This window comes from Rhinolophus hipposideros (assembly GCF_964194185.1).
Source record: "Rhinolophus hipposideros genome assembly, chromosome: 6".
In the NCBI taxonomy this organism is placed as follows: Eukaryota; Metazoa; Chordata; class Mammalia; order Chiroptera; family Rhinolophidae; genus Rhinolophus; species Rhinolophus hipposideros.
In genome coordinates this window covers 14,944,228-14,962,781 of record NC_138052.1, presented here as the reverse complement: position 1 = coordinate 14,962,781, position 18,554 = coordinate 14,944,228, and the positions used below count along the sequence as shown (strand labels likewise).

Sequence of the window (18,554 nt, the reverse complement as noted above, 5' to 3'; positions counted from 1 at the left end):
CCTCCAGGAGTATAGGAAGGAATGTAAAGTATAAACAAAAAACTGCAAAAACATTCCTGTCAATGATCTAACCACTTATACATGTTATAATACTAAAACTCATATAATTAGTGTTCTTTTAATTTTGAAATGCAAAATTCCTATTTTCCCTTTACATAAACAATGTTGCCACCTGACAGACACAAAGGCTTCTTTCCCTCTCTCAGCTGTTGCTTGTACTGTTCTCCCCACCACCATGCACCACTTTTCACATATTTCACTACCATCTGCAAGGCCCTGCTGAAGTCCCATCTGCCACAAAACATCCTCTTCCTATTCTGTTACATTTCCATTCTACCTGTCTTCTATTTTAGATGATTTAACACTTCATTGTAGTTAAATGTGGTATTATTTTATTCTCTAGTGGCTTCATTTTGTCAATCTCACATATTGATTAAAATCGAGAATTCCTTGAAAACTGCAAACACATAATTTATGCTTTATAATGTTCCAAAAGATCTAACATAATGCAGGGCTCACAGTACATCCCTAATATATATTGATGCTCTTCGATGTATTGACTCATTCTTAAAAACATTTAAGTAAGCGTTTAAAACCAGCTAAATAACGTGCTGTCTGCCAAGTGACCATATTCAATACTTTAATGAATTATCTAAAAGTCCAATGTTTTATTAAATCAAGCAAAGGGGAAGTCTCTCCACAAAGTCTCACATGCACACAACAAACACATTTATTATTTTACACACACAAAGCTGCTCTAGATGGGAAAGAGGTGAGGCAATTCTAGACACAGTTCACTGGGCAGTAACCAGGAATGGTTTAGAAAGCATTGTTCTATTCAATAAATCTCAAATATCTAAAGTATCCAGAGGGAATCCATTAAGCTGGGTTCTGGTTGCTTTTGTTTCTCTTAAATCTAAATAATGGATCAAAAATTAAGTGTTCACCATAGTTGTATTGTTTCGGGCAATAATTAAGAGTGAAATGACAAAATCAGTGGGTGCAAGTATGATAGAAACAGGATATTTGTATAGTCTCAGTATTTCCCTATAAGATGTTTCTTACTTACAAAAGGAAAACTTAATAGCTTTACACTGGAGCAACCTGGCAGACTCCATTTTAAAAATTATCATCATTAGCAATGTCACTAGTAACATCAATATCACGTGCCTTCTGATACAATGTCCTGATCAGAACACAACGTCACTTCCGTGGTATTCTTACCAAAAGTGCACAACATAAATTTAACCATAAGAAAATATCAGATAACCCAAATTGAGGGACATTCTACAAAACTGGATAATATCCTTCAAAAGTGTTATGGTTATGAAAGACAAAGACTGAGGGACAGTTCCAGATTAAAGGAAACTAAGGAGACATGACAACTAAATGTAACAAGTGATCTTGGAGCAGAAAAAGAACATTAGTGAAAAAAATGGTGAAGCCTGAAAGGGATCTACAGAAACTAGATAATGTTATTGTAATCAATGTTAATTTCTGATTTTTGTAACTTTACTACAGTGATGTACATAGTTAACAGAGAATCTGGGTGAAAGCTATATGAAAATTCTGTGAACCATTTTTGAATTTTTAAACATTACTTTCAAAGGAAAAGTTTTAAAAAAGACCTTGTTCACGCCCACCCTGTGTGTGTGCGAATGTGTGTGTGTGTGTGTGTGTGTGTGTGTGTGTGTGATGATGATGATGATGACGATACGCATAAAACTTTATTGTATACTCTAACAGAAAGAATGCAGCATCAGAAACATACCTATTGTATTTCCTCCGGCAGATTTTTCAGACCCTGACAGGTTTACCAGCACAACACCTCCAATGCTATGAGATAACAGTCATTACTGATGAGCAAAATAATACATTGCTTAAAAGGGCTAATCATAAAGACACAAATTATTTACAAATGATCAAGACTAATCTCAACCTTGGGTACTGTCAAAGAATTAGTGATTTAACTAGTACTATCTTACAATATTATCAGTATAGTGTAAGTGCTATAGTTAACGCATTTAATCCACACAAAATGTACAGTATTATCTTTAGGAAGGTATTACTGTTATTACCATTCCCATTTTACACAGGAGAAAAACTAATGCACAAAGAGAGGAAGTAATTTGACCAAAACCACAGCAGGGATTGAAACACAGACAGTCTGCTTCCAGAATCCAGGGTTATGCTATCTACTGTTTTCAATTAGGAAAGAATTAGCCAACTTATCATGTCTTTTCCAATCTTTCTTTTGGAGATGCACATACACTAAATCCATATAAACCTAGCAATGGCACTAACACTTTCTTATTGGTAAAATTTAAATTGACAGTAAAACTATCCTTAAATATTTAAATAATTCATTAATCGCATTATTTTAATGCATAAAAATAAGACTTAAGGAAGTATGTAGAAAAATCAGAGATCATTCCTTCATTCAATTGTTACTTATTGAGCTAAGCTCTGGGTTATAGCAATAGCCAAGAGATGTCGTTCCTATCCTCACGCATCTTACATTGCCTTTCTATTTCTACGCATCTATCTACCTTTATCAAAATAGTACAAAGGGGTGAAAAAGAAGATAGTGCAAAGAAAACTTAGAAATTAGCATAAATTTTGACTAAATCTGAATAAAACCTCATTTACTTCCCTAATATAAATATGCTGTACTTCCCTAATGCAAAAATGTGTTGGAATAAAACATTAGCCAATCATACATAACAGTAAGTTCCTAGTGGTCATAAAGTCTAAACGGTAAATAAGTTGGGTCAACCATGGAAACTACCATGATTATTTTACCTTTATATCGTATGATAAATAATAAGATCTACCACTTATGATTACCAAGTACCGGTCACTATGATAATCACTTTTTATATATATCCATCCAAACCTCAAAAGCAAGGCTTCAAAGTAGATGATGGTATCATCCTTTTCTTATCTAGGAAATCCTCATAAGAGTAGTGCCCGGGGACAAAGAGCAGAGTTCTGATTCAAACCCAACTCTGATAGCTAATACTAATCTCTTCATTAAATTAAGAGATTTTATTTTTCTCTTAATTTGCTCCCTACTCTGATTTCTTATTTTCTCTCACAAAAACAGTAACTTTATCAAACAAACACATCAGTGAGCAAAGACCTATGGTAGGCCTTGGTGACACAACGAAATATAAAACAAGGCTTCGGCCTTCAAGTATATACAATCTCGTAGGGAAGACAAGATAAACGTACACAAACTTAACTAAAAATGTAAATAGTTATCGACAATACTGAGGTTATACAGTAATACAAAACTGCAAATTATACAGAAAACAGCTAAAAAAATAAGGCTAAGACACTCAGTGAATACTGCATGTTAGATTCCTAGAGTGCGAGAAGTGAAAACCAAAACAAAAAGGGGCACTTGTTTTAGGAAAAGGAAACAGAAACTTGAGGGTTATGGGACCTGGTTGCTACACTAACTTAAATGCACATGTCAGTACATACTTAGTAAGTGTGCAGTCACTTGAATGGAAACCAAAACTGCCTTGGGGTCCTTCCCGCCATTTACCCTCCCCAGGAAGTTTTAAAGATTGTGACACGGGACTGAGTAGCAAAAGTCCATTGAAAACCTTCTGCTACCCTCATCGTTCTTTGCCTATACAGTATACTATACTATAAATTATCCTCTATCACTACCAGAAAAATTTTAAACATCGTTATTTTTAAGCAGAGTCAACCAGCTATTACACTATCTTCTTACCTTAAAATTACAGCTAACAGTTTAGAAAGAGTAAATCTATCTCCACTGTTACTTGGAAACACTGCAGCAAGGATTAAGGTGAAAAGCCCTATGGAGAGAAAAGGATGAAGAGAAGATACATTAGCTTAAATACTGTCAAAATTATTTACTACCAATTTTGTCATTTTTAAGTAACTAAGAATAAGACTGCAGTTACCGAGGCTGAAATATTCAAAGATCATATACAAAAACAGCCTCTAAACTAAACCATGTTTATTTCAACAATACAGATTTAGTCCTTCTCTTTCCAACTAATAAGAGAATTAAATGAGCCTTCAGAGTAACATTCTGACTTCAACATAATCAAGCATGTGTGCTAAAGTTATTTTTACAGTCTCAAAAATACTTTTTTTATCTTCCAGATTTGGAAAGTGATTCAATTTTTAAAATAAAACACCTTTCATAGGGCAAATTATAGTTCTGAAATAAGCAATTACATTTAGCCTAAGGGTGTAGAAAAAGATCTTTAGAAAGAATGTGTGAAATAAAAACAGCTATAATACAAAGAGCCAACCTATAAAACTTTATTGTTATAAAAAAATACTGTAAAGTATTGAAAGAAATATAAATAGCACAAGGCTATAGCATAAAACGATAAAGATTAAGTAGTTATAAAACACTAATGCAATGACAGAAGAAAAAATTTATAACAAGATAAAAATATGCATATATGTACACATACTGTATATATCAAAAATATATCAATCTATAATGCAGATTTTAAAGACATATTTCTTACCAGAAGTTGAGGACAAAATATTAACTATAGCAACTTGTGTGTCTGAAAGTGCTTCTTGATATGAGAAATTTGCCAAAAACCACTAAAGAAACAGAAAACAAAGAAAAATCTAATGAAAGACATGTTTATATTTGTCATTACAATTTATAGTTCCCTCCTTTTTTCTTCCACTAAACACTGTTATCACGAGAGGTTTTAAAATCTGCTTTACGTTGAAAAAGGACAGTCCCCAAAACAGGACAAACAATTATAATCAGACTTAAGATCTTTCTATCCAGTTTCCCTTAAGAAATTAACCACAGTTCGTTAAAAATTAGCATTCAAGTCTTAAAATAAGGATAAAATTTAATATCAAATCAACTTTAAAGTGTGCTTTATCCACTATTGCTAGCACTCTATTAAGTTTATCTAAATCAAATTTAAGTTGGAGAAAATTTTCAAACATTAAAATATGTACAGATGAATACAGCATGACGAAAAAATCTACTGAAAAAGATGATTCTGATGGGGATGGATGGAACTAGCTAGCTAGCTACATTGACCAAATAAAAGGCTATATTCACTTTGGAAAATAAAAATGTCTAAAAAAATTGTGAATTTACTGGCTAATTGTGATTGTTTCTGATTCTCAGTTTGGTGACACAATACAAAGAGTCGTCATAACTTTGGATATAATAAAGTAAGTTTCCAAGCTACGCGGATTTTTTTCTTCTTCCCATTTGCTCATCTAGGCTACTTTGATTTAGAGGATACGACCTCTTTTGAGGAAGCCCAATGTGTACGCGTGTCTCTGTGTGTCTGTCTTGGGCATGTGTATCCAAAGTTCATTTATTTTCACTGATATCGGATATTCTAAGGCCTGTTACCACAACTCATCCACCATTCTGTTGATAGACATTTTTTGACTACTTCATACAATGCTACTACGAACATTATATATAGTGTATGCCTGCTGCGGCATCTGTGCATGAGTGTCACTAACATATATTCTAAGAAACAGATGGCTGAGTCAATCCAAGTAAATTAACTACTTGTCCGTCTGTGGCATCTCAGTTACTTAAACACACTGACTAGATAACTATATTCCACTGAAGAATGACTTGTCTCTCGATCTCTCTTAGAACCTGTAAGTGAGTAGTGTAATTATTAGTATTTATATTTCAAAGCAGCAGTATAGACACATGATCTTAGAACGCTGCTAGAAGGTAGCAGACAGCGGAGAGTCTAGTAGTCTCCATTCAATCTATATTGTACGCAAGGCTGAAGCCAAAGTGAAACTATGGCAAAGGAATTCTGATTCGACCCATAGTCCTCTGACTTACTAGATAATTTCACTTTACTATCTAAAGGACAAAATGAGGCAGCTATCAGTAAGATTGGCAATATCAAACATACATATATGATAATAGGAGCCACGATCTGCTTGTAGTTGAAGTGCTAGAAAAGAGGCAGAAGATTCTGCCCTTAATTATCTTTTGGAGATTTTCTGTAAGAATAGATAATGCTTTTCAGTGATAAGTAGCTTTCTTGACCCACTTTCCTCACCACTCTAACACTAAAATACTGTACTCATTTTCCAAACAATCTCACTGGTCTCTGCTAATACAAGATAAAGAAATGAAAACAGATCATTTGTATAGCAGGCATTCAAAGATCCTAACAACTCTTCATTATCTATGAACTCTTTCCAGAAAGACCTTCCCATTCTCCACCTTTTCCCAAACTGCATTGTCTGGCTCAAACCCAAGGTACTCTCATCACGAAAGAAGACCCATCTCAATTATCCGCCAATAAAAATTTCCTTTACAATTTTTCCTTTCATTATGCCAGGGTTCAGAAAAACCACTTACTAATAATTAATTGATTTCAAATAATTCATATGATACCAAATTATTTCATGAATGGTAATCCATTTTTTAAATTATAATATAAGGTATCCATGGTAAATGAATATAGATAAAAGGAATATAGGTAAAGCCTATATGACCTAAATTTTATTTAGCAGAAAAAAAATAAACCATCATAAACCCTAATGACACAAAACAACATTAGAGGACAGGCAAATACAGTAATCATTAACTCCTTTTAACCTGCACTGTCCAGTACACTAGCCACTAGTCACATATTGGCTACTGAGGAACTGAAATGTGGCTAGTGTGAATTGAAATGTTTAAAAATTGAAATGAAAACTGAAATTGGAATGAAACAGGAATTCGAATGTTTAAAAGTTGAAATGTTTAGAAGACTTTAGTACAAAAAATGTAAATTGCCTCATCAGTAATTTTTATATTGATAATATGTTGAAGTATTTTATATATAATGGCTTAAATAAAAATATAGTATTGAAATCAACTTTACTTTTGTTTCTTTCTAAAATGGTTAATAGAAAATTTAAAAATACACATGTGACCTGCATTTGAGGCTCACATTGTATTTTCATTGAACAGCACTGCTCTAGACCTCACCCGACCTTCTATAGATCTGTACTATATTATTTTGACTTTCTATACTTTACTATACTTTTCTATAGTATTTACTAAAGACTAACATAATTCTCTGCTCTTGTAAGTTATTTAAGGTCTATTAAAAAAAAAAGACTATTAAAGGTGGAAGCAACCCAAGTTACATCAACAGATGAATGGATAAACAAAACGTGGTGTATGCATACAATGGACTATTAGTCATCCGTAAAAAGGAAATCCTGACACATGCTACAAGGATGTACCTTGAAGACATTATGCTAAGTGAAAGAAGTCAGTCACAAAAGGACAAATATTGTATGATTCCACTTATGTGAAGTACTTAGAGTAGTCAAATTCATAGAGACAGAAAGTAGAATGGTAGCTGTCAGGAGCTGGGGGAGGGAGCTGGGAGTCATCATTTAATGGGTACAGAGTTTCAGTTTTGTGAGATGAAAAAAGTTCGGGATGGTGGTGATGGTTGCGTAACAATGTGAATGTACTTAATGCCCCTGCATTGTACACTTAAAAATGGTTAAAATGATAAATTTTATGGTATGTATATTTTACCACAATTTTTTAAAAAGGCTATTATCTGCTCATATCTATCTATAAATCTACAACACAGGATAGTGCCTTAATACATTCTGAGTTCTGAGGTAGGAAAAAGTTTGCTTTACCCAATGAAGAGAGATACTTCATATATATCATATATATATACATATATATACACACACACATATACATAAAAATATATATACATAAATATATATATATACGTATACATATACATGCACACACACACATATATATACATACACACATATATATATGTATGTATATATATAGGCACTAAGCTATGTAACTAAGGAGATTTTCCTTTCTGCCTTTCTGCCAATTTGCCTAGAGATGAACTGTGTGCTCAATTGAAACAGTTTTCTTCCCTTAAATCGAAGTTCCTGACAGAATCATCTCATTCCACAACCAGCTTCCCCAGCGCCACACCCTTTCAATCAATTTAATTACCCTTTCAATCTGGCTCTTATCTTTTCCACTTTTTAAAAGCTTTTACTACATAGATTCTTTTATTACACTCCTCCTCAAGTTCCTTTGAAAATTAGGTAGCATATAATTAATAAATCTTAGTCTTGCCTTACACTTATTTAAAGCAAGCAAACAAATCAGAACTAACAGCATAATCCAAATATGAGCCTTTAAATTAATTTTACATTTGTAATTATCATATTACAACTCCCCAACATTTTTTCATTTGTTTGTATTGCTGAATATATTCATCAAGGTATCACTACAATGGAGATTATTCAGGCAAAGGATGGAAAAACATGGGCTAATGTAGTAATATGAGAAGCAAAATTGCAAAATAAAAAAAACTTTATAATCAAGCTAATACTACTGACATTAGCACTGCATTATCAAGTGTTGAAAAAAGCTCAGTATAAATTTAAATCTTAAAGGCTCATACTAAACAACCATGAATGAGACTACTTCCAATGACATAAAAGAGCACTGAAATTAAATTTTTAACTTATAAACTTCAGTTTTCACTAATTCAGACAAGTCTCTAATACCAACCTAACTGCAAATAACATTTGATTTGCTATCTGATTATTCTTTGTGATATATTAAGTATGTATTTCAGTTGCTATACAGAGAAGCTATCAACAATATTACAAGGAATTCTGTAAAAATTTTTTACTATCGACTAAAATATTGACATTTACATGAATTTAATATAAAACTGCAGAAACACTTATTTGAAGAAATAAGCGCATATAGTAAACTTTTATCTGGATATATTAGTGTGTAATAACTATTTATTATCATGAGGAAATGCCAAATTCTGAATAAGTATGTGTAGTTGTGCCATATAGTATTTATTAAATTCTTTGAGGTATGTATGACAAGCATTAAGTTTGATACTCTAATTCTTCAATGACGCCAGATAGCAGAATTTAAAGTCATGGTTAAGCGACTTAACACTCTTACACTTCAACATTATTGGTATGAATACTGTCTTAAAATTGAAGTTCTAAATATATATAATAAAGAGAAGACCTACCACAAAGCAAAAAAAAAAGCTAATTTTTGCTACTTGAGTTGCAGTAAGTTTCCCCACAGTTTTGAGTAAGAATTCTTGTTCTTTCACAGTAGGATATGACATGCGAGACAACTTAGCTTCCAATGCATGGCTTGATGGAAGCTGTCGAATCTCCATGATATTACTGAACCTTACACGAGACTTTTTGGGAGCTTGAAAGAAAAAGTATAGTACAAATCATTAAACGTTTCCCCTTGCATCCAACAAAAGTCACAAGTTTTAATTTACTGATACATGCATATCATTTAACCCATCTATAATCAATCTTGCCAATCAAAGAAAAACGGAGTTATATCATGACCTGGGGCATCTTTGCTCACTCAAAATAGTTAACAGGAAAAACATTTTCATTTATAAAAATGTTTTAAAGGTTTTAAAATGAGACCAATATTCCAAAAAGATTTCTGCAACTGTATACATAGACAACAGCCTGGTTCAGGATTATAGTATGATTATTTTTGCATTTACATAAAACTTTGTTTGAATTTTTCCTCATACTCAATGAGAATTACTTTTCTGGTCAAGTATGCAGAACATTCCTCTATAGATCCATTCCTTATAAGAGAGCATGATGCATAAATACTGTGCCTTATGTTGAAGCTGGCATTCTTTCTTCAAATCATAGAATCAGCAAAACTTGTATAATTTGCTATCAAGGTTTGTGATGGCATGGTTGAAGAGGATACCATTCATTTTAAAATAGATAGATAAACAAAATCATAGAGATTTCTGGTATTTGGAAACTATTTCCAGTTGAATTAATAAAAACTTCCAGTCAAACTTCTGAAAGACTGTAGGCCAAGCGAACACCACATGGAACAAAAGAAATGCCCAGCAATCCCCACTCACTAAGTCTGGGGATGGCTTGAACGAAGCTAAAATTTCCATCCATTTCTAAGATACGACATTCTAAGTTTTCCTTACTTTTTTCAGTATCAGTGTTTGTGTTCTCAGGTTTTTCACTTGGAAGATCATGAAATTTCACAGGAACATACAGAGGTTCACTCTGGAATATAACAGAAACAGAAACAAATATAAACAGCAAGTACAATAGCTGACAGATTGGCTAAAATTTAAATGGATGCTATGTAGACACAGACGCTACCCAAACACAGCTATCCACCACCATGTTTATATAGCGTCATTTTCCCAAAATGCATTTTCAAGACTTAAAAAGACTCAAATGATCCACACAGGTACAATGACAGAAAAGAATAAGTTTAAAGTTTAGAAATGTAACAGTACAGCATTGACACATTATGATATTTAACATTTAAATGCCATAAAAACAGACCTCTCTCCCAGCTAAGAGATTATCTCCCATTCTGTTTCATTCATTCTTTTTTTAACAAATACATTCTTAATATGTCAGGTGCTGTTCTAGGTCCTGGGGATATAAGAGTGAATAAGACAAAGTCACTGTCCTCTGTGATAGTGGAGTCCACAGGGGAGGCAGACAATGAACATATAATCATGTATATAATATGTACACACATTTGCCAAATTGTTTCCTCTTGCTACTTAAGATTCAACTAAAACCAAAATTTCCTGAAAACTTTTTATAGAATTAGTAGATAAGAAAAAAATAGCTACCACTTATCAGTTCTTACTATGCATAGGTACCAAGTCCAGAGCAGTTCAACAGAGATTTCTCATTAGTCCTTGCAGCAACCTTATAAAATGGTATTCTAAAGGAACTTTTCTAGGAACTGAGATATAAAATAACAGAATTAAAGCCAGGTTTGTATAACCATGCTCTAAAGCTCTATATCTTTAAGTGGTTGTAAATTTCTCAACTGTTTTTGCCAATATTCTCCACACGATCTATATTTAAGGCACAATTCTCCAACAAGGCTGTTTCTTAAATTAACACAAAATGTTTTTTGGGTTTTTTAATATCTTTGATTTCTCTTTTAACTCCTGGTATAAAACTCTACCAATGAAAAATATTCAGTAAATGAAGAGACAACAGGATCTGGAAATAGATATAGTCATAACCTCTTTGTTATATTAACTTTTCATTACAGCATTTGGCCTAGAACCATCTGACATATTCATCTTACAGATAATAGCAACAATTAGTAGAGGAGTAGTTAGGTGAGTAGGCTGCCATCTCAGCTCTGCCTTCTACACCGAAAGAGACAACTGATAATCTTGTTGATACTTAAGATCCCAGAGAAAAGAAATGACATTTTCTCTAAGTGTCATGAACTCTTTACAGTGCCAGGTAACCTACCCTGCATGTGAATGTAGCTCTATAAGCCAGACAAACAAACAAAAAACTGCACTGTCAATAAGGTCAACATGCTAGTGCTTCATAAGTTGGTATTAAATTTTAGAGTAACTTTAAATTTTTTCTCAGATAGAATGCCACATCTGAAACTATACGTTAAAAAGAGATGTCTTAGTGATGTCTAAAAAGAATAGATTCTTACATACTCTCTCTCCAACTAGATTATAAATGCCTAAAATAAGTGAATATATTAATTATTTTGCTCGCTTATTATCTGCCTCCTTCTCCTTCCTAAACAGACAGTAGAACATAAGCTGTCTTTCCAGAGTCTAAAACAAGTGCTTAACACATACTAAGTGCTCTTAAAAATCTGTGGAATAAATGAACAAGTTGCTTATATATTCTCAGTGTCAAGCAAACACATTTGTTTCTAGGTGATAATAATAAACAATGAAGTGACAAAGTTGGTAAGAAACAAAGGACTGTCCTTTACTATTTTCACTCAACAACTTTCCTCTTCCCTTCCTTCTCCCGTGGTGGCTGAACTGCTTATTTTTAGGCCTCAGGTATCACTAAGAGACCAAACCGAAGTTCTCACGGACAGCATATACATATAATATATAAATATAATATATATTCTAATATAGCTGAGTTGTTATCCAAGCTATTTCAGTTCTTCCCACCATGGCTCAACTCCAACTGCTCCATTCCTGACGAGAAAAGCAGCACTTACCAAAGAACTATTCATAGTTGTATCTGTTGTGCAAGCAGCAAAGTAACCTTCAGCATCTGCAAACTACAGATAACAGGACATAAAACTCAATTAAACTCGTTATAAAGTGGGGCTATAATGAGTCATAGCTCAAAAGATTAGAATCAAAAATCCAGAGTAGATCTATAAGAATATAACTATTAATAATAATAGCAGCTAATGCCCAAGTATTCAACCACACAAGGCAGGCATTATCATCTTCATTTTATTGATGAAGAAATTGAGGATGAGCGATTTCATCTACGTAACTGAGTCAGGATTAAAATTCAAGTTATCTAACTCCAAAACTTATGCCCTTTTCACAACACTACTGTAACATTTCAGATTAGTAGGGAAAGGAAAGGATGGGTGGATTAGTGAAAAAGACAAATGACATTTTAGTATTATCATGGTAAGTGTTAATCTCAAGAATTCCCTAAATGGATCTCAGGGACTGAACCAAACTTTAAGAACCACCGTGCTAGTGCCCATATCATACCCACAGTTACCTCATCATTATCCCTGCTTCTAGTATGAAGAGATTGAAAAACTTGCCCAAGGTCACACAATCAGCAAGTGACAGAACAAGACTCAAACACCAGAGCCCATGCTCTTAAGAATGTTTATAAATTAATATGAAAACTCAATGTAGAAAAATGAACAAGAAACAGATAACAGACAAAAGAATTCTACTGAGCAACAAATATATGAAAAAGTAACCAAAAACATGCATTTTAACAAGATACTACTGTTCACCTATCAAATTGGCAAATGTTGAGGTTTTGGTAAGGGTTCAATCTCATATACTGCTAACAGAGATATGAATTAGGTATAACTGTGAGACTAAAGTTTTTAAAACTTAATTAGGTATAAGACTAAACTTATTTCTGCTATCGTTTTTTTAATATATACACATAAATATATAGCTATAGATAGTATCAAATATTTATAGTGGTCTTAAAATGATGAGATTATGGATAGATTATTCTTATTCTTATTACAATAATTTGTTTTCAAAAAAGAACATTTATCACTACAATTAAAAAATACTTGACATTAAAAAATGTTCTAGTAATACTTAATTACACAGAAAGTTGTTCATGATATACTAGTAAGTACAGAAGCAAGTTATAAAATAAGACATAACGGTATAATTTCTTTTTTGTACAAAAATGAAACAAAAATGCACGCATGAAAAAGAATGGCAGGATATATGCCAAAATACTGTCAATGGTCATTGCTTGAATGGTAGAATTTATTTACTTCTTTTTGTTAATCTGCGTTTTCTAAACTTTTGACAATGTACATGTATTAATATACACATAGCATTCCTACATGTAATACTACAATGTATATGCATTTCTATAACGTATACTATTACTTCTAAAAAGTAAAATATATACATGTGTACACACACACACACACTTTTCGCAAGTTAAATTTTTGTGCACATATGAGTGTATACTTCCAAGCTTTACCTCAAAAACAATTACTGAAAAGCCCTGACAAAAATCCAATGAGTACATTTCTCAAGGATGTACTCACTGGATAAGACAAGAAATAACAATATGTTAACCCACAAAAAATAGAGAAAGAAAGAAAAACAGTGGTTACCATGGGCTGAGAGGAGGGGAGAGGGGAGTTATTGTTTAATAGGCATAGTGCTTCTGTTTGGGATGATGAAAAAGTTCTGGAGATGGATGGTGATGATGGTTGCACAGCAAAGTGAATGTACGTAATGCCACTGGACTGTACATTTAAAAATGGTAAAAATGATTAAATTTTTTGTATATATATTTTACCATAACAAAAAGAGAAAAAGAAAAAACAGCTTGAAATGGTAAATTTGATGTTATGTATATTTTACCACAATTTTAAAAAGAGAGAAAGGGAGAATGAAAAAAGATTATCAGTTTTATATTCTTCATTCTCAAAAATTCAATTTCTACTTCTATGAATCAGCATGTTACGTGACATCACTGCAAGAATATAATTTGACTGACTAGCCAAACACCTGAAACATGTCCTGAAATATGCTATTTTCATTTTAATATATTAAACTTTAAATTTGTTTGCTTCTACAACCAACTTTACAACCAATTAGACGATACTCATCCAGTCTGCAAATGGTCAGATCCCCGGTAGTCTTCTTCCTTACTCTCATCATCTTCTCCACATTAATTGATTTTGGCTAGTTCAAAAATTTTTAACATCTCAGAGGATGTCATGAGGTAAGGGAGAGAAAGTGGTTATGTACCTTTGATTTCTCATAAGGTATTATGATACCAAATTGATTAGAAGAACAAATTTTAATTTTGGACAGAAGCAGGTTTTTCTTATAGCATGCTATCTTTACTCACTTAATTGAACAATTCAAAATTGGACTATTCTTCAAGAAACTAATACATCTTTAAACTTTGAAAAAAGATAACCCTCTCCAACAAACACTTAAAATTTAAACTTACAAAAGCAGCATGCTTTCCTCGAAATCCTCTTGTACACTGTTGTCTCCATGGCTTCCAAATAATAAAGCCCAAAAGGTACAGAACAAACATAGATGTTTTTGCAAAGGTGCTGAAGAATGGTTTATTATACTGAGTAAAAACATACTGTAAAGGAAAAAGTTAAACAAACTATGAGATGACTTTAAACCTTATTACTTATCTCTGATCAAACAAGGCCATGACATGATTTTTAACTCTAGAAGTTCATTTGGAAGGGAAAGATCAAAAGGGATGATAGAAATATTTTAGATTCATTTCTGAATATTGTATTTGCCTTGCTTAAAAAGGGTAATAGCACCCAAACAAAGTAGGAACAATTTGCAAAAAAAGTTTTGTTCAACATTCATAGAAAACCTACTGTACAACAGTATTTATCCTAGGGGCTAAGAAAAAATGAGACAGGTTTCCTGAGAAGAGATATATATGAAGAATAGGTTTTTGAAGGTTATGAAACTTTCCTAGGAGCAGCTATTCTTGAGCTGTCTGAAAAAGTGAATAATAGCCCAAGCAGAATAAAAAACAATGAAACAGAATGGTATATGAAGAAAACTGCATGCAATTAATGTTATTAGGAAGTTATACAAAAACATGTAATCTTCGTTTAAATTGGAAATACCAGTTTTTCTTTTCTAAAAAAAGAATTTCCTAGTTATGTGCAATGAAAGTCCTAGAAAGAAATGACAACCCTCGAAGAATGAACAGCTCTAGAATCCAGATAGTGATCTGAATTATTTTGCACTAAAAGACAACATGGGTTGTTGAAGAAATGGCTATGTCCAAGTATGGGGCAGAAAACGTACCAGCTGCGCCTGCGGTACCTTGTGCCAGAAAGCAAATAGGATATTAAAGATTAATGGGGTCATATTAAAAGGACACTAGAGCCAATTTGAAGGGGCTCCCAGTGGTCAAAGATAAGACAGGGTAAGCATCCAAATGAAAAACTACAATTGTGTGGTATGTCAAATATACAAAAATCCATGAAAGTACAATGCAACTCAAAAAACCCTCAATTGTTGCTACTGGAAGTTTCTAGGCAACATTACTCTAAAACGAATACAGGTAAAGAATCAAGATTAATCCAATCTTTCCTAAATGAACCATGTTTCAGGATAACCAAACAGTAGTTGTGGAAAAATTCTCCTTCAAAAATTTCTCCTAATAAACGCAGAAGGAATGAGCCCTAGAAAAGTCACCACTTTATAAGCCCTAATGAAATACTCTATCTGGGCAATAAACATAAAGATGTTCAACTTTTACCTAAAGGTTGATGAGGAACTGTATAGTACTCAAATCGGCATCACCCAAAGTAACTACAGGCATTAAGTGCCTCATGTGGTAATGTGAAAGGAAGCACCTCATACCACCAATATATTTTTTCATAAAAACTGAAACTGAGTCAAGAAGACTTTACACCTAAATACCGTTTTACAGGAAATAAAGGAGAAAGAGGAGCACGTTAAATGACATGCCAAGGAAGCAATCAGCTAAATCCAGAATGTGTGTGTTATGGACTATATGTCTGGGTTCCCCCAAAATTCGTATGTTAAAATCCTAAGCCCTAATGTGGTGGTATTAGGAGGTGGGGCTTGTGGGAGGTGACTAGGTCATGAGAGTGGAGCCCTCGTGAATGTGATTAGTGCCATGTTAAAGAGACCCCAGTCAGCTCCCCCACCCCTCCTGCCTGTGAGGACACAGGAGACTGCCATCTAAGAACTAGGAAGCAGCTCTACACCAGATAGGGAAATTGCCAGCATCTTGATTATACTTTCTAGCTTTCAGAACTGTGAGAAATAAATGTTTATAGCTTGAGCCACCCAGACTATGGTAACTCTGTTATAGCACTCCAAAAGGACTAAGTGTGAATTATCCTACAGGAAAAATGATCCAGATTTTCCAACAAATCAATGACATGATAATAAATGAAGCGGGGGAAGGGAGTAAACAGTTAAGGAATAAAAGTGACAAGTTATAATGCAATGTGGGATTTTTGTTTAGATCTTATACTAAAAAGATATCCTTGACACAACTAGAGAAATTTAAGTATGGACTGGGTATCTGATAATTTTAAGGAATTATAATTAATTTTGTTAGATACTATATTTTATGGTGATTGTATTTAAAAAAATTAAAAGTCTGTTTCAGTTTGAGAGGAATATGAAAGAATTTTTAGGTGAAATGACAATTAGCTGAAATTTGCTTTAAAATACTGCAGGAAAAAATGTTTACCTATGTTATACACCTGAAACTAATATATTATTATATGTCAACTGTAACTGAAAAATAAAAATTTATTGAAAAAAATGTTTGGGAAGGAGTTAATAAGATTGACAAAACTTGATAATTGTTAAAGGTAAGTGATGTGCACATGAAAATTCATTATACTCTCTTATTCATTATACTCTCTCACCTTCGTATATGTTAGAAATTTTCCATAATAAAAAGATTGATTTTCTTTTTGAAATATACAATTTACCTCAAAAGTTTGATAAGCACACTTGACTGAAGAATTAGACTCCTTACATATGCTCTTGAATAATGAAATTGTAAAATATTCTAATACTAACAGATTTTACTTTTTCAAAAATAGGATTTTTTTATTTACTGCTTGGATATGGATTGCTAAATTATAATTTAATCAGGTGCTCTTTTGTACATTTTTTATTTCCTGATAGATAAAAGCCAAACTATTAATTTAAAACTAAAATAAAATTTTAAAGATAGGCTTAGTTCTCTATCAACATTAAAGAGATTTCTTTGTATTTAAACTACAGAATGTTAATCTAAAAGTAACTAAAGAGTGAAAGGTTATAGAAGAGTTAAAAAAATAAATGCACTGTTGTGTTCCAGGGCCTAATTTGCAAAAGGCTAAAAATTTATTTATTCATTGGATATGTCAAGTGTCAACTATTTCTTTAGCTGTGACATGAGACGTTCAGCAGTATCAAACTGCTTATTGACATTCAAGGTCATTTTATAAACGCTAGTTTCCTTTTGTATATTAGCCTTACGATTGCAACATTAAGTTGATCCGTGCAGTAATTTCTGAAAATAAAATTGCTTGTCTTTTTGTAGCGATCATTAACCAAACAATAAAGTAACTATACAAATAGAAAGAAAAACTAGCTTGTGAACTCAAAGTACCATATTACTGAATAGGTCATCAATAAAGACAAAATAAAATTTAACTGAAAGCACTGTATTTTACAGTGTTTGAATTAGCAAACAGATATAAATGTGTATGCACCCATGCATGTGCAAAATAGTGTGCAATCCATGAAAACTCTGATCTCTTTCACTCCTTTATCTAAAGGCATTCTTATTTTCTACTAAATGGTGACAAATAGCTGTGGATCTTAGACGGATGTTCCCCTAGAAAATAGTCTTTATCGTGAAAGAAATGAATTTAGGGGAAAAAATTGAACAGAAACACCTTCAAATAATAAGAAAATACGTATATATCTCACTTTCTAAACAACCATCCGTAAATGATCCAGGACAACTATGAAAAAACAAACAGTATCCTTTCAGTTTCAACTAATTCAATATCAAAGAAAACATAAATAACTCAACAATATTCAAAACGCTGCTTTAAGTAAGCATGAGAGATAGTAACGATTAGAGCTACCATAGATTAACAGGCATATTATGATTATAATGCAACCGCATTCTAGGACAAGAATTACGTACCGAAGTCAGTTCTGAGGATGCGACCCATATCACGTCAACAAGCAGGAGGATAACGATCCCAAGGGCCATTCGTTTGCGCTGCGTGAAACCACTGCTCTGGGAATTCATCCGGTTCATGATAAATACACACACCATTTGCAGTCTGTGTTTTAGAAAACACACAGAGGATTTTTGCAACGACAACCATGTAAAAACGCGAAAATGAGTCTTCACGGAAACAGCTGGTATCCGTCAGCGAATCTCCAGTTTGAAAATCACCAAGTAAATAAAAAGGTGCG

General features: G+C 32.9%; 1 protein-coding gene across 4 annotated transcripts in view; it reads right to left on the bottom strand.

Moving 5' to 3' along the window:
- Positions 1-18,554, bottom strand: part of SLC35F5 (solute carrier family 35 member F5) — a 38,374-nt gene that overhangs the window by 18,677 nt on the left and 1,143 nt on the right. For 3 of the 4 annotated variants that reach the window (XR_013993500.1, XM_081051109.1, XM_081051110.1), the window contains exons 3-10: positions 18,277-18,418; positions 14,551-14,694; positions 12,068-12,130; positions 10,026-10,107; positions 9,063-9,253; positions 4,524-4,605; positions 3,746-3,833; positions 1,772-1,836 (exon numbers count right to left, since the gene is read on the bottom strand). Coding sequence is in view for 2 of the 4 variants with exons in the window: in XM_081051109.1 (XP_080907235.1) it covers positions 1,772-1,836; positions 3,746-3,833; positions 4,524-4,605; positions 9,063-9,253; positions 10,026-10,107; positions 12,068-12,130; positions 14,551-14,694; positions 18,277-18,418 (857 nt within the window). In the remaining 2 variants the exon portion in view is untranslated. Of the gene's footprint in view, positions 1-1,771; positions 1,857-3,745; positions 3,834-4,523; positions 4,606-9,062; positions 9,254-10,025; positions 10,108-12,067; positions 12,131-14,550; positions 14,695-18,276; positions 18,419-18,554 lie in introns of all 4 variants that reach the window. The other variant, XR_013993501.1, reaches the window with a different exon arrangement.